Source organism: Triticum aestivum, chromosome 3A (genome assembly GCF_018294505.1).
Source record: "Triticum aestivum cultivar Chinese Spring chromosome 3A, IWGSC CS RefSeq v2.1, whole genome shotgun sequence".
Taxonomy (NCBI): domain Eukaryota; kingdom Viridiplantae; phylum Streptophyta; class Magnoliopsida; order Poales; family Poaceae; genus Triticum; species Triticum aestivum.
In genome coordinates this window covers 726907561-726922059 of record NC_057800.1, presented here as the reverse complement: position 1 = coordinate 726922059, position 14499 = coordinate 726907561, and the positions used below count along the sequence as shown (strand labels likewise).

The window sequence follows — 14499 nt, the reverse complement described above, 5'->3', positions numbered from 1 at the left end:
TATCCAGTAACACCTCACCCTTGGGATCTGGCCCAATCCCCATGGTTTCACATTGGACGGTTCGCCAGCGGGACATTCATTGGTTTACATGTTTTTATTTGTTTCTATTTATTTATTTTATTTTATTTTATGTTTTATTTTCTTGCTTTAATCTACTTCAAAATTTTATACTTTATATATTTTCCTTTAAAAAAACAAGAATATTTTCTTTTGAAAGTCATTAGTAACACTTTTTCACAGTACATGGACATTTGTAAAATAATAGGTGAACACTTTTAGAAAGGCATGAACACTTTTTAAAATTGCATGCACGTTTTTCAAAAGTACTTGAACACTTATTTTAAAATTATATGAAACATATTGTACATGTGTGAACACTTATAAAATTACATGTCATTTTTTAAAAGATAGAACACATTTTAAATTACATGGTCGTTTTTTTAAACATGAACACCTTTTATAATTCATGACCATTTTTCAAAATGGGCTATCATAAAAAAAATAATGGAGGACATTTAAAAGAATCATGAATGCCTTCTTACAAGGTTTGAACATTTCTTAAAATTGCAGAATTTTAAAAAGATATATGGGAATGAAACCAATTTGCGTGTTGTACACGTTGATAGAATCTTGTGAAATAATTTTGATGTTATATACGTTGATACAATTTTCTACAAGTAAATTGGAAATACAAACTAGCTAATATTGGTTGTGGCAGTTTTCATATAAAAATGATTTAGATATATAGTTTTAGTTATTGGTATGTACAACACTTTAGAACTTTGCGTGTAGGTTTGACCTTAGATGAGTCAAAGAATAGGCATCATACATTTGCATGCATACAAGCTCATGGTTTCGTCGTATCAGTAAGATCTTGGTCACGTGGTCTAATGATAATTCCCTTATATATGAGATGAGTTGCCCACAAAAAATTATGAATGATGAGTTTAGCTAGAGAGACGATACATAGCTAAGCCAAAATTCTAGACGTAAAACTAGATCAAAACAAACATTTGAGGATGTTAAACTTAACTTGTGTGCTGTGATGTGATTATTAGCAGTAGCATTTTAGACGTAAAACTAGATCAAAACAAACAGATAAACAAAATGCTAAATAGTGGGTAAGCAAATGAGGTTGTCATAATCGACAACAATTCCGGGCAATGCGTGTGCCCGTTGTTACCATTATGTTCTACAATGCTTGCTCTATGCATATATGTATGATCACTTAGTAGCACGTTTGTAATACTGATTCCACCCTTCTATGAAACACATTACAACCGACATATATGATTCGTGAATCGATCGTACGCTCATGTATCTTTGCCAGGGAATATCAAGTTGCCTGTAAATGGAAGTGCTCATGTTAACAAGGAGAGATAATTGGAATTGGATTTGTGGCTTGTGCAGTAAACAAGAGAGGATAAAACAAAGTAAACAAGTTTAGGCATTTCAAACATAAGGACGGCCTATTCTTTGATAGTTAAGGAGATCAATCACCTTATGGGAATTCGTGATTATTATACTACTCATGTAAATGGCTTTTAAAATAAAGTTAGCGATACCTTAAATAGTTTTGTTATATTAGAGGGACTAACCATGACTTGGATCGGTTCTAGTCCTGACATTGCTGTTGAGATAGCTCTAGCTGATTGTGTGGACACTATGATTTATTTTATTTTATTGAGGGTACAGACACTATGATTTGAGTAATACAATATATCACCCGCAGAAAAACCGATTATCATACCTCAATTTGTACTTGATAAATTGTAAAAAAAAAAGGGAAAATGTGCTACACCCGACCGAGTACCACAGAAGAAAAGGAAATTTTAGTCTCTCGCACGAGTTGCATTGACTCGAATGGAGTCGGTCTCCCGACCGATCTAACCTAACCGACCCGATCCAACCGACTCCTCCAAAGCCTTTAAATTGGCGGCCCGCACCCCTTGGACCGGATCCCCATCGCCACGGCCCACAAACTCCTCTCACCCCCGCCCAATCGATTCCGAAACTCTACAGCTCGCCGCCGCCGCCGCCGCCGCCGAGGCCACCCATGGGAGCCCTCACGCTTCTCGGCGGCGAGCACCAGCAGCAGCCACCGCAGATCGTCCCCTCGTCCGCCGCCCCCGAGCCCGCGCCATCGGGATCATCCACCCGCCGCCCGACATCCGCGTCATCATCGAGAAGACGGCCACCTTGGTCGCCGAGAAAGGGGCCCAGTTCGAGCGCCGCGTCGTCCGCCCACAACCAGGGCAACGCCAAGTTCAACTTCCTCCAGCCCTCCGACCCCTACCACGCGCGCCTACTACCAGCACCGCGTCTCCCAGATCGCCGACCAGCCAAGCCGCCCTCCTCCTTCCTCCTGAATACCAAGTGACCAGCGATAACATATTGCATATCTTTAATCTATCGCAAAAGGAGAAGATATTGTATGCTTAATCTGAATTTCAAGGGTATGGTTACTGTTGCCTTGTTTAAAATGCATGGAAATCGGTCGGGTTAGCTGCGCTTTGTACTAGTATTTCAGATAAGCTAAATGGTTGTGCTTTGTAAGCTGGTTTTTGTATTTGGTGCATCTTTGAGATAACTTTTACAAACACACATTTTTTTACTAAAATTTATAGTCGACTGAATTTCCATTTCGTTCTTGGTCGAATAGGTTGTTGGATCTGGTACCACGAGGTGGCTGCTTAATTACCTTTGTTCTGGGTCGCGGTCTTTTTCCACGGGGTTCAGGGGTGTCCATCGTTCTCCCAGCGCAGTGGGAGGCGCAGGGACGAGGTGAGCCGTATGTTGGCCACGCGTACGATTTTTGTTTGTTTATGTAGTACAGTGGGCACCTGGAAAATGGGAGGGTGCATGGGGTGAGGCAGAGGGGGTAGTCGAGGATGTCGAGGTCCATGGTGATGTTGGCGGCCACTGCCCCTATCTTCCTCCCTTTGCTGATGTCGTACTGCCCCGGTCTCCTGCGGGGGTCCTATCCCTTCCGCCCTTCCTTCTGGCAGGCGGAAGCACTAGAACATAGTAGAAGGGAGCGGCGGCAGGGCCACCCGCCGGATCCCCCTTCCCCACGCTCCAGCTCGAGCTCAATGTGTAGCTTCTATGCAGCGGGTCTCTACGCCGCGACTCCTCCCCGCCACGCTCGCGTAGGGAGCACACACACTCCTCCATCATTGCTCTTCTCCGCTGCCTCGGTGTGTTCTCTGTGCCACCAAATCCCCGTTGTGCCAACAAATCACCAATATGTGTGTTTATCGCGCGCATCACTGTTTCTGAGGATTTTCTTAGCATCCAACCGACTCCTCCGAAGCCTTTAAATTGGCGGCCCGCACCCCTTGGACCGGATCCCCATCGCCACGGCCCACAAACTCCTCTCGCCCCCGCCCAATCGATTCCGAAACTCTACAGCTCGCCGCCGCCGCCGCCGCCGAGGCCGCCCATGGGAGCCCTCACGCTTCTCGGCGGCGAGCACCAGCAGCAGCCACCGCAGATCGTCCCCTCGTCCGCCGCCCCCGAGCCCGCGCCATCGGGATCATCCACCCGCCGCCCGACATCCGCGTCATCATCGAGAAGACGGCCACCTTGGTCGCCGAGAAAGGGGCCCAGTTCGAGCGCCGCGTCGTCCGCCCACAACCAGGGCAACGCCAAGTTCAACTTCCTCCAGCCCTCCGACCCCTACCACGCGCGCCTACTACCAGCACCGCGTCTCCCAGATCGCCGACCAGCCAAGCCGCCCTCCTCCTTCCTCCTGAATACCAAGTGACCAGCGATAACATATTGCATAACTTTAATCTATCGCAAAAGGAGAAGATATTGTATGCTTAATCTGAATTTCAAGGGTATGGTTACTGTTGCCTTGTTTAAAATGCATGGAAATCGGCCGGGTTAGTTGCGCTTTGTACTAGTATTTCAGATAAGCTAAATGGTTGTGCTTTGTAAGCTGGTTTTTGTATTTGGTGCATCTTTGAGATAACTTTTACAAACACACATTTTTTTACTAAAATTTATAGTCGACTGAATTTCCATTTCGTTCTTGGTCGAATAGGTTGTTGGATCTGGTACCACGAGGTGGCTGCTTAATTATCTTTGTTCTGGGTCGCGGTCTTTTTCCACGGGGTTCAGGGGTGTCCATCGTTCTCCCAGCGCAGTGGGAGGCGCAGGGACGAGGTGAGCCGTATGTTGGCCACGCGTACGATTTTTGTTTGTTTATGTAGTACAGTGGGCACCTGGAAAATGGGAGGGTGCATGGGGTGAGGCAGAGGGGGTAGTCGAGGATGTCGAGGTCCATGGTGATGTTGGCGGCCACTGCCCCTATCTTCCTCCCTTTGCTGATGTCGTACTGCCCCGGTCTCCTGCGGGGGTCCTATCCCTTCCGCCCTTCCTTCTGGCAGGCGGAAGCACTAGAACATAGTAGAAGGGAGCGGTGGCAAGGCCACCCGCCGGATCCCCCTTCCCCACGCTCCAGCTCGAGCTCAATGTGTAGCTTCTATGCAGCGGGTCTCTACGCCGCGACTCCTCCCCGCCGCGCTCGCGTAGGGAGCACACACACTCCTCCATCATTGCTCTTCTCCGCTGCCTCGGTGTGTTCTCTGTGCCACCAAATCCCCGTTGTGCCAACAAATCACCAATATGTGTGTTTATCGCGCGCATCACTGTTTCTGAGGATTTTCTTAGCATCCAACTGACTCCTCCGAAGCCTTTAAATTGGCGGCCCGCACCCCTTGGACCGGATCCCCATCGCCACGGCCCACAAACTCCTCTCGCCCCCGCCCAATCGATTCCGAAACTCTACAGCTCGCCGCCGCCGCCGCCGCCGAGGCCGCCCATGGGAGCCCTCACGCTTCTCGATGGCGAGCACCAGCAGCAGCCACCGCAGATCGTCCCCTCGTCCGCCGCCCCCGAGCCCGCGCCATCGGGATCATCCACCCGCCGCCCGACATCCGCGTCATCATCGAGAAGACGGCCACCTTGGTCGCCGAGAAAGGGGCCCAGTTCGAGCGCCGCGTCGTCCGCCCACAACCAGGGCAACGCCAAGTTCAACTTCCTCCAGCCCTCCGACCCCTACCACGCGCGCCTACTACCAGCACCGCGTCTCCCAGATCGCCGACCAGCCAAGCCGCCCTCCTCCTTCCTCCTGAATACCAAGGGACCAGCGATAACATATTGCATATCTTTAATCTATCGCAAAAGGAGAAGATATTGTATGCTTAATCTGAATTTCAAGGGTATGGTTACTGTTGCCTTGTTTAAAATGCATGGAAATCGGTCGGGTTAGCTGCGCTTTGTACTAGTATTTCAGATAAGCTAAATGGTTGTGCTTTGTAAGCTGGTTTTTGTATTTGGTGCATCTTTGAGATAACTTTTACAAACACACATTTTTTTACTAAAATTTATAGTCGACTGAATTTCCATTTCGTTCTTGGTCGAATAGGTTGTTGGATCTGGTACCACGAGGTGGCTGCTTAATTACCTTTGTTCTGGGTCGCGGTCTTTTTCCACGGGGTTCAGGGGTGTCCATCGTTCTCCCAGCGCAGTGGGAGGCGCAGGGACGAGGTGAGCCGTATGTTGGCCATGCGTACGATTTTTGTTTGTTTATGTAGTACAGTGGGCACCTGGAAAATGGGAGGGTGCATGGGGTGAGGCAGAGGGGGTAGTCGAGGATGTCGAGGTCCATGGTGATGTTGGCGGCCACTGCCCCTATCTTCCTCCCTTTGCTGATGTCGTACTGCCCCGGTCTCCTGCGGGGGTCCTATCCCTTCCGCCCTTCCTTCTGGCAGGCGGAAGCACTAGAACATAGTAGAAGGGAGCGGCGGCAGGGCCACCCGCCGGATCCCCCTTCCCCACGCTCCAGCTCGAGCTCAATGTGTAGCTTCTATGCAGCGGGTCTCTACGCCGCGACTCCTCCCCGCCGCGCTCGCGTAGGGAGCACACACACTCCTCCATCATTGCTCTTCTCCGCTGCCTCGGTGTGTTCTCTGTGCCACCAAATCCCCGTTGTGCCAACAAATCACCAATATGTGTGTTTATCGCGCGCATCACTGTTTCTGAGGATTGTCAGGGAAGGTCGCCAGGGAGGGAGGCATGGAGGACGTGGGGCGCAAAAGGTGGGAGATGGAGAAAAATAAGAGAGTCTGCGAGGTGAGTCCGTGATAAGGATGGCAATTTTACCCATGGGTATGGGTACCCGCGGATACCGTACCCGCATGGGCAGGGTATGGGCACAATTTTATACCCATGGATAGTACCCATACCCTACCCCTCAAGTCATGGGTAGGGCACGGGTATAGCCTTTTACCCATGGATATACCCATACCCTACCCGTGCATACTGACATGTGAAACTTACCCATAATTCACAAGAGTACCTGTGTTAAATTTGGTTTCTGAGTTTATGAACCTTTGTTAAAGTTGTCACCAATTGTCAATTTTAGTTGAGCAGGTACTCATCTATCTGTTATTGAGTTGAGATCAATGTTTTTTGTGAAATGTGCTATAGATTAATGTAAAATTGTGAATAACTTGTGTACTGCTTGATCTACCCAATGGGTATGGAAACCCATCGGGTTTGGGTATGGGTAAAGTTTCATACCCATGGGTACGGGTATGGGTATAATTTTGTACCCATTGACTACACGGGTATGACTATGGTAATGCTCTACCCGACCCATACCCTACTCATTGCCATCCTTAGTCCGTGAGTGCAACGGGCAAGGGAAAAGAGCGAGATAATTACACCTATAGTCCTTGTACTCTCCGACATGTAACACCATGGTCCTCAAACTCACAGAGTGCTCCACTGCAGTCCCCAAACAAGAGAATATGCTCCAATACGGTCCTGCCTACGTCTCCCGCTTCTCCCTGTAATACCATACAAGTGTGGGCCCCGCATGTGAGAGAGAATTGGGTGGAAGAAAATTGTGCGCATGAGATTCAAACCTGAGACTAATAGTTAGAAAACAGCCAAGCTAACCACTGATCCAGTTAATTCCTGATGTGAAACACTGGTGTAAAGTTTGTATAAATTCATTTTTGCATCACGCCATTAGCAGTACATATAATTAAGTTTTCCTGATGCTTATTCTATTTTAAAAATATCTTCAAGCGATTTTCCTGATGCTTATTCTATTTTCATTTTATTTTACCAAATTACTGTTGTTTTTGCTTTTCTCATATAAACAAATCCAGTTGTAGTGCATTTTAAATCAATAATCTGTTCTCATTAGTTTATGCCTTGAAGAGGTAAACATGAACTTAGGGAAATTATTTGGATTTAACAAAAAAAGGAGGAAAATTTATGTATCTTCATTCAGGACTACAAGCTCGAGCTTTTATTTTGTATCCTCATTGTATTTTTAAAATACAAAACTATTTAAAAACTTGACAACGTTTTGTATAATGTTCAGCGTGGTTTTAGAAAATATTTATATTTTTATCCAACTATACGCCCAATTGCAGATTTTTTTTATTTTCAAGTTCGCCTTTTGAACTTTTCCCATTCTAAAAAATAAATGTATGTAAAAACTAGAATAATTATTAATACGTAATTTACCTATATTATTAAAAAGGTATAAAAATAAAAAGGGAAAATAAACACGAATTTTTTAGGGAAACACAAAATTGATTTTTACGCCGGGGGGGGGGGGGTGGGGGGGTTACGAAATTGGTAAATAAATAAATAGGAAACTGGCGGAATACAAAGAGAGGTACGTTACGCTACTGGGCCGGCCAAACTATATGTGCTACCGAAGGCGCCATAATAGGAACTTGTCTCTATGAATTTATAGATCATTGCTAAACAGGCTGTCATGTATGCATTTGGTCCATGGTTCGAATCAATTCTTAGTCATATTTTTTGGACATCCCTCTTTGATGTGCTGACATGCAGGACCCACACGTGTATTGTATGCTGACGTGCCGCCGGGCTGGACTGCAGGGTGTAGCAGGAGATTTAGCCAGGACTGTGTTGGAGCATATTTGAGGACCGTAGCGGAGCACTCCATGAGTTTGAGGACCATCGTGTTACAAGCTGGAAAACACAAGGACGGTAGTTGTAATATCTCGGAAAAAAGCTCGTTCACTCGCTTCGGCCGCCACGAACGAACAGATGTAGAAAGTGATGTGGCAGCCAGTGACGTGCCAAGGTCCCGTTACCTGATCAATGGTAGATAAAGGCATTGTGATTCCAAATCCCAAGAATCCGATGTCAGATTTGTATCCCTTCCATACCATATTTTAGACGAAAATTATCCGAACAACTTTCACCCTTATTCATACCATATCCTTAAAAACGGATACATATGCGGATTTGAAACGAAAATTATCTGTACCATCTACATCCTTAGTCAAGTCTTCTATGTACACCAGTATATACATACACCAAATCAATTTTTTTGAGCAATATATACACCAAATCAAGTAGATCAAGGGGAAAGAAAAATGAAAATGTGCTACCAAAGCCTCTCGCACACGACTGGTACTGACTGACTCGAGCCGAGTCGGCCCACGGACCGACTTGGACTTGGGTAGGGCACCGGCCCGATCCAAGTCCAACCGACCTCCTCTCTTCTCTTCACCTTGCCAAATTTGCGGCCCGCACCCCTCCAACCGGATCCCCACCCACCCCCACAATCGCTTCCGATCTGCCGCCGAAACCCTAGACCCCGCCGCCGCCGCCGATGGGATCCCCAACGGTGGCCCCCGCGCCCCTCCTCGCCGCCGCCCCGGACGGCGGCGAGGCGGACGCCAACGGCGACCACGAGCGGCAGCAGCAGCTCCAGATCGTCCCCTCCTCCGCCGTCCCCGCCCCCTCCAAGCCGCCCGAGCCGGCGCCGACGGTGGCCACCCACACGCGCACCATCGGCATCATCCACCCGCCGCCCGACATCCGCGTCATCATCGAGAAGACGGCCACCTTCGTCGCCAAGAACGGGCCCGAGTTCGAGCGCCGCATCGTCGCCCACAACCAGGGCAACGCCAAGTTCAACTTCCTCCAGCCCTCCGACCCCTACCACGCCTACTACCAGCACCGCGTCTCCGAGATCGCCGACGCGCCGCCCGCCCCCGACGCCGCCGCCACCGACCCCGACGCTCTCCCCTCGGACGACTCCGCCGCCGACGGCAAGCCCGCCGACGACCACTCCGCGCCCTTCCGCGTCGGCCCGCCCGCCAAGGTGCTGGTGCCGCCCAAGGCCGAGCTCTACACCGTGCGCCTCCCCGAGGGCATCACCACCGAGGAGGTGGACATCGTCAAGCTGACGGCGCAGTTCGTCGCCCGCAACGGCAAGACCTTCCTGGCCAGCCTCGCGTCCCGGGAGAGCACCAACCCGCAGTTCAACTTCCTCCGCCCCACCCACAGCATGTTCCCCTTCTTCACCGCGCTCGCCGACATCTACTCGAGGGTCATGAGGCCTGACGAGGGCGTGGCCGCCCTCATGAGGGAGCTCAAGGAGGGGACCAAGGACCTCACCACGGTGCTGGAGCGCTGCCTCAACCGGCTCGAGTGGGACCGGTCGCAGGAGCAGGCCAAGCAGCAGGCGGAGGATGAGGTTGAGATGGAGAGGATGCAGATGTCCATGATTGATTGGCATGATTTCGTCGTTGTCGAGACTATTGAGTTTGATGATGATGAGTTTGAGGGCCTCCCTGTGCCGCCTACGCTGGAAGAGCTGAAGCGCCGCAAGAGGATGGAGACCTTGGGAGAGGAGGAGCCCATGGAATTGGCTGAACCAGCCAAGGATGTTGAGATGGAGATGGATGAGGAGGAGATGCAGCTTGTCGAGGAAGGAATGAAGGCAGCAAGGCTCGATGAGAATGATGGAGGAGCACAAGTTAAGGTGGCCAGTAATGATGATGAGCCGCCTATGAGAATTGTCAAAAACTACAAGAGGCCTGAGGAGAGGATCCCTGCGGAGAGGGACCCGACCAAGGTTGTTGTCTCACCAATAACCGGGGAGCTCATTCCGATCAGCGAGATGGAGGAACACATGCGCATCTCGCTCATTGACCCCAAGTACAAGGAACAGAAAGAAAGAATGCTGGCCAAGATTAAGGAAACCACTCTTGCTCCTGATGATGAGATCTCCCGTAACATTATTGGTCTTGCACGTACGAGGCCAGATATTTTTGGAACCACCGAGGAAGAGGTTTCTAATGCCGTCAAGGCAGAAATTGAAAAGAAAAAGGATGAGCAGCCAAAGCAGGTTATTTGGGATGGTCATTCTGGGAGCATCGGTTGGACAGCCACTCAGGCAATGTCTGTCGGTGGAGAAGAACAGGGTGATGCCTCGAATGCTCCAGGTCCAGCTCCACTTCCCCGGCCTGGCATGCCGTTGCCCCGGCCTCCCCAACCACTTTCCTTGGTCAATGTTCCCCGATTTACACCCAATCCAATGCCTTATCATGTCCAACCCCCTCATCATATGCAAGGAGTTCCACCACATATGATGTCCAACATGCACCAACCTCTGCCACCAGGTCAACAACACATGATTAGGATGTCAGGTCCCATGGGTCATATGCCAAGTAATATCCCTCCGCCGCCTCCAGGCCATAATACTCAGTTCATGCCTGGTCCACCACGGTTTGCTATGCCCCCTCCCCCGCACATGCAGAACATGCCAACCATGGTCAACCCCATCGGAATCCCCCAGCCTCCACCACCTTTGCCTCCACAACCACCTGCCGAGGAGCAGCCACCTCTACCTGAGGAACCAGAACCTAAGAGGCAGAGAACAGATGATGCTTCTCTGATCCCAGCTGAGCAGTTCCTCGCTCAGCATCCGGTAATGTCTCTTTTCATATACTTCCACTCTAATCACGTACTTATCTTTCTTATTATTCTGCGCTGTCATGCTAATTTATTTGTTCCTCCTACAGGGCCCTGCTCGCATCTCAGTTTCTGTGCCCAACCTTGATGAAGGAAACTTGCGAGGCCAAGTTTTGGAAATCTCTGTCCAATCACTCTCAGACACAGTCGGCAGTCTGAAGGAGCAAATTGCTGGAGAGCTGCAGCTTCCTGCTAATAAGCAGAAGCTGAGTGTGAGGACTAGTTTCCTCAAGGACAATCTTTCTCTTGCTTATTACAATGTGGGCCCTGGGGTGGTCATCAATCTAGCTCTCAGGGAGCGTGGTGGGAGAAAGAAATGAGCTTTCCTTATCTCAGTTTACTCGCAGGACAATGCTTACAACCAAGCTTCAGTGGCTATCATGGAGATTATTTTTGTTGGTTGCTGCCTTCTGGATTCTTGTATCATGTGTTTTATAAGTCCAGCACTATGATCTGCACTATGTAGTTTTCAGACTTGTCTATGTTTCTTAATATGGCTACATATTGTTGGAGATGTTTATCCTTTTTATTACTTTTGTGTTACTCAAGAAAGCTAACGATGCCTGCCTGCCTATTTGATAGTGCTCCAGAGTTCAGGTGCCTGCATTGGCTCTACCGTTTGCCTTCTAAGGTGTTCTTGATATCTTGAAAATGCACAATGCTTTTCCCCATGTTGGAATGTTCTGGGATGTCCTCTTATATGTATCTTTTGTGTTTTGTAGATGCTTCTGCACTGCATCAGTAAAGGTACTGTCTCTTCAAGTGCTTATTATGAAAGGTCTGTGGAAAGCCTATTATTGCAGTTCTAATTAAATTAGAGTTGTGGGTGATGGCTGATGTTCTAAATCTTGTTGACAGAATAGCATGGCATCTATCAGAGATCACTGCTGCTGGAATCTTGTAACAAGTATAGTAGTACATTGCTTATTGTGAACTTAATTATGCATGCAGTGAGTAGTGATGAGTATGGTTGCTCTTGCTGCTAAAAAGGCAGGCTGTGCCCTTTGTTGTGGTTGCTGGCGGTCATAAGTTGATTTCTGTAGGCTATGCATTTAATTTCATGTTTATTGTGGTGTTTTCATCCTAAGCGACTAAAAAATCACAATAGATGCTTTCTAGTTATTCTGAAGGCGGTATGTGTTTGGTCAACATAGGCATATATGGTTGTTTTGGTTCTGATAACGATTGTGTTCTTTTTTTAATGTTGTTAACCGACTTGTTCCATTGTCAATAATAAAATGAAGGGCAAGAGTAGGCACAATTAAGTTATGGTGCGACACTGTTTGCCATGTCACAGAAGTATCATTATGATTGTGCCTCAACCAAACATTTTCACTTCATGAAACCTTTCCCATCCGGCCATCCCTTGTAAATATCTGAGTTGGTGGTTGTCTGTTTGCCCCTTACCCATCCCCATTTAAAATTCAAACCCAACAACCTTTTCATGCCAAAGCTCATCGAATCTTGAGAGCAAAAGCTACCAGGGTTCGTCCAGTCTATAGACCTTGCACCAATTTACCCTGCATTTAATAGCAGTTCCTTTGTCCATAGTCTATAATTGGTAGATGAACGAGCCGGAGTGAATATCATTTGAGTAAACTATGTTCTATGTAGGTTTGTTTTTGCTTCGGTAGTGTAGCACATGCATCTTAACTAGTTCAAATACAAAATGTGTTGTGAACTTGGTCATTTACTATTGTCTACAAATATTCTGATCATCTCAGTTGCCAGGATGCGACTTTGATACTTGCAGGTTTATAGTCTGAGTTGGCTTATATATCTCAAAGTGTATGGTGTGAGCATATCAACTAGATTAGGCACAACTGGAGAAAGATTAGACACATCATGTTTGCTCTTCTTTTTTCTAGTTTAATTAATGCATTGAAGAGAAAGATTTTCTTAGCATATCAAATAGATTAGACAAAACTGGATTTTGTATTCTCCAGTTGTTGTTAACTAAGCCCTGCTCTGGTGAGTAATAATAACCCTGTGGGCTTTATGACTGCTGAGCTTTCAGTTAAATCACCAGTAGAAGGCTTTATGCCTTGCGAGCTATGAGTATCCCTTTTATTCATAATGTAGATGCTTATAAAGAGTTGTTTACTATTCGATTTTTTCACACATCAACACAGTATTATGTATGACGTTTATTTCTGTTTTTTTTTTAAATCTGTTTCTCTGTTTCTGCCTGTTTTTATTTCTTATAGTAGGAACTTAATATCCTTTACTTCACAGCTGTGCCCGTTGTATCCACACAAAGCCAGTTCAGTGGTTTTACTGAACGAGCTTAAATTACCATTTCTCCGATTGCATGAGCTTGCAAATACTCATGAAGTCATGATGATGGCGGTACTCTTCTAAATGTTGTCGATCCAAAGTCTGACTACATGTTCTTTCTGCACCTAGATTTGGGATCATGTAAGCAAAAGGAGCTGTGTCTGGTGCAGCTTGCTTTGAGAGTAGAGCTTGGAAGAATGCACACTGAGAGTAGCTCTGATTCATAATTGGTAAGTATAAATTTAGCAACGGCGCCGCAGTTTCAAGTCCTCTTGGCCCTGAATTGCGATGATCTGTAGCGAGAACTAAATAAGCTAGAGATCGATGCAAGGATGCTCCTTGTGATGATATAGTTTTGTGTCCACAACCGTCATCCAAAATATTAAATTTGGAGATTCAAACTGTGCGCATAGATCATGGTTTGTCAAATTGAAGGAGATCGTTCAATAATTTAATTTTGTGCTTCCCTTTTCTGTGCAAATATCGGAGAGGCACATCTTGGCCCGGGTGATCAATCTGCATGTCATTGTTACGGCAAGTGAAAAGTGCTTAGAAGATACTCCTGTCTGAAAAAGCTGTCCCTCAAATGGATGTATCTAGCTCTAATTTGATGCTAGCTTTTTCGGAGGGAGGGAGTATTTAGTAGAACTCAGAATAGTCGTCAGGTACATGTCGTTAGGTGCTAATCCTCTGCACATCCACGTCTGTAGCATAATTCACGTAATAAGAAGGCCTGAACTGCAGAGGCCTTTGCAAGAATGAACAATGTGAGCATCCTCGTCGAGAACTCAGACTTCTGGATTGCCCCTCGTGCCGAGGCTGTGCCCCTTTGCCGCCCCTAACTTCTGATCTTCTCTTCCAACCCCCTTGCTGGCCCCTCTCCGACCAATCTCCGGCGGCCATGGTGGTCGGCGGTGAGCAGGAGCGGGCGTCCCAACTCTCAATATAATCCTATATACTTTCAGCATAAATCAATACATATATGACCACACAGAACTGGCAACAAAAATTCGGGATGGGGTGGACCAAGTGTTGGCTATTACGCATATGAATGTTGTGACCATACAAACAGAGATATAGGGGCCACCCGAATGCCAAAGTTCAATTTTTGCCTTCAGTATCGACATCCAAAGGGGCCGTAAAGGATAAAAGGGACAATAACGTACACAATCAATCACTCCAATGACCATTGTTGTCCAATTTCACTGACACTCGGGTTAAAAAAAACGTAAAGAATGGCGGTTAAAAGACGAAGAACAATATCTCATTTGAACAACATTTGTCTATGTTAATCATTATCCGAAGTAGGGCAATATAACGTCTTAAGAAACAAACAAGAGAAAAGGAATGAAAGTAAAAAAAATCATATGAAATATGATACGATGTAAACATTAT

General features: G+C 47.2%; 1 protein-coding gene across 1 annotated transcript; it reads left to right on the top strand.

The window, feature by feature from the left end:
• Positions 1-8593: 8593 nt before the first annotated feature.
• On the top strand, positions 8594-11341 carry LOC123063528 (probable splicing factor 3A subunit 1). The gene is made up of 2 exons (XM_044487339.1): positions 8594-10783; positions 10878-11341. The coding sequence occupies exons 1-2, from the start codon at positions 8678-8680 to the stop codon at positions 11145-11147; spliced, it is 2376 nt and encodes a 791-aa protein (XP_044343274.1). The 5' UTR covers positions 8594-8677; the 3' UTR covers positions 11148-11341.
• The last annotated feature ends 3158 nt before the right edge of the window (positions 11342-14499 follow it).

What these genes read in the sequence shown, in the direction of transcription:
- LOC123063528 (XM_044487339.1), top strand. Translation starts at nt 8,678, where the DNA reads ATGGGATCCCCAACGGTGGCCCCCGCGCCCCTCCTCGCCGCCGCCCCG. An exon ending in AGTTCCTCGCTCAGCATCCG is followed by an intron (nt 10,784 to 10,877) that starts GTAATGTCTCTT and finishes TTCCTCCTACAG; the next exon opens with GGCCCTGCTCGCATCTCAGT.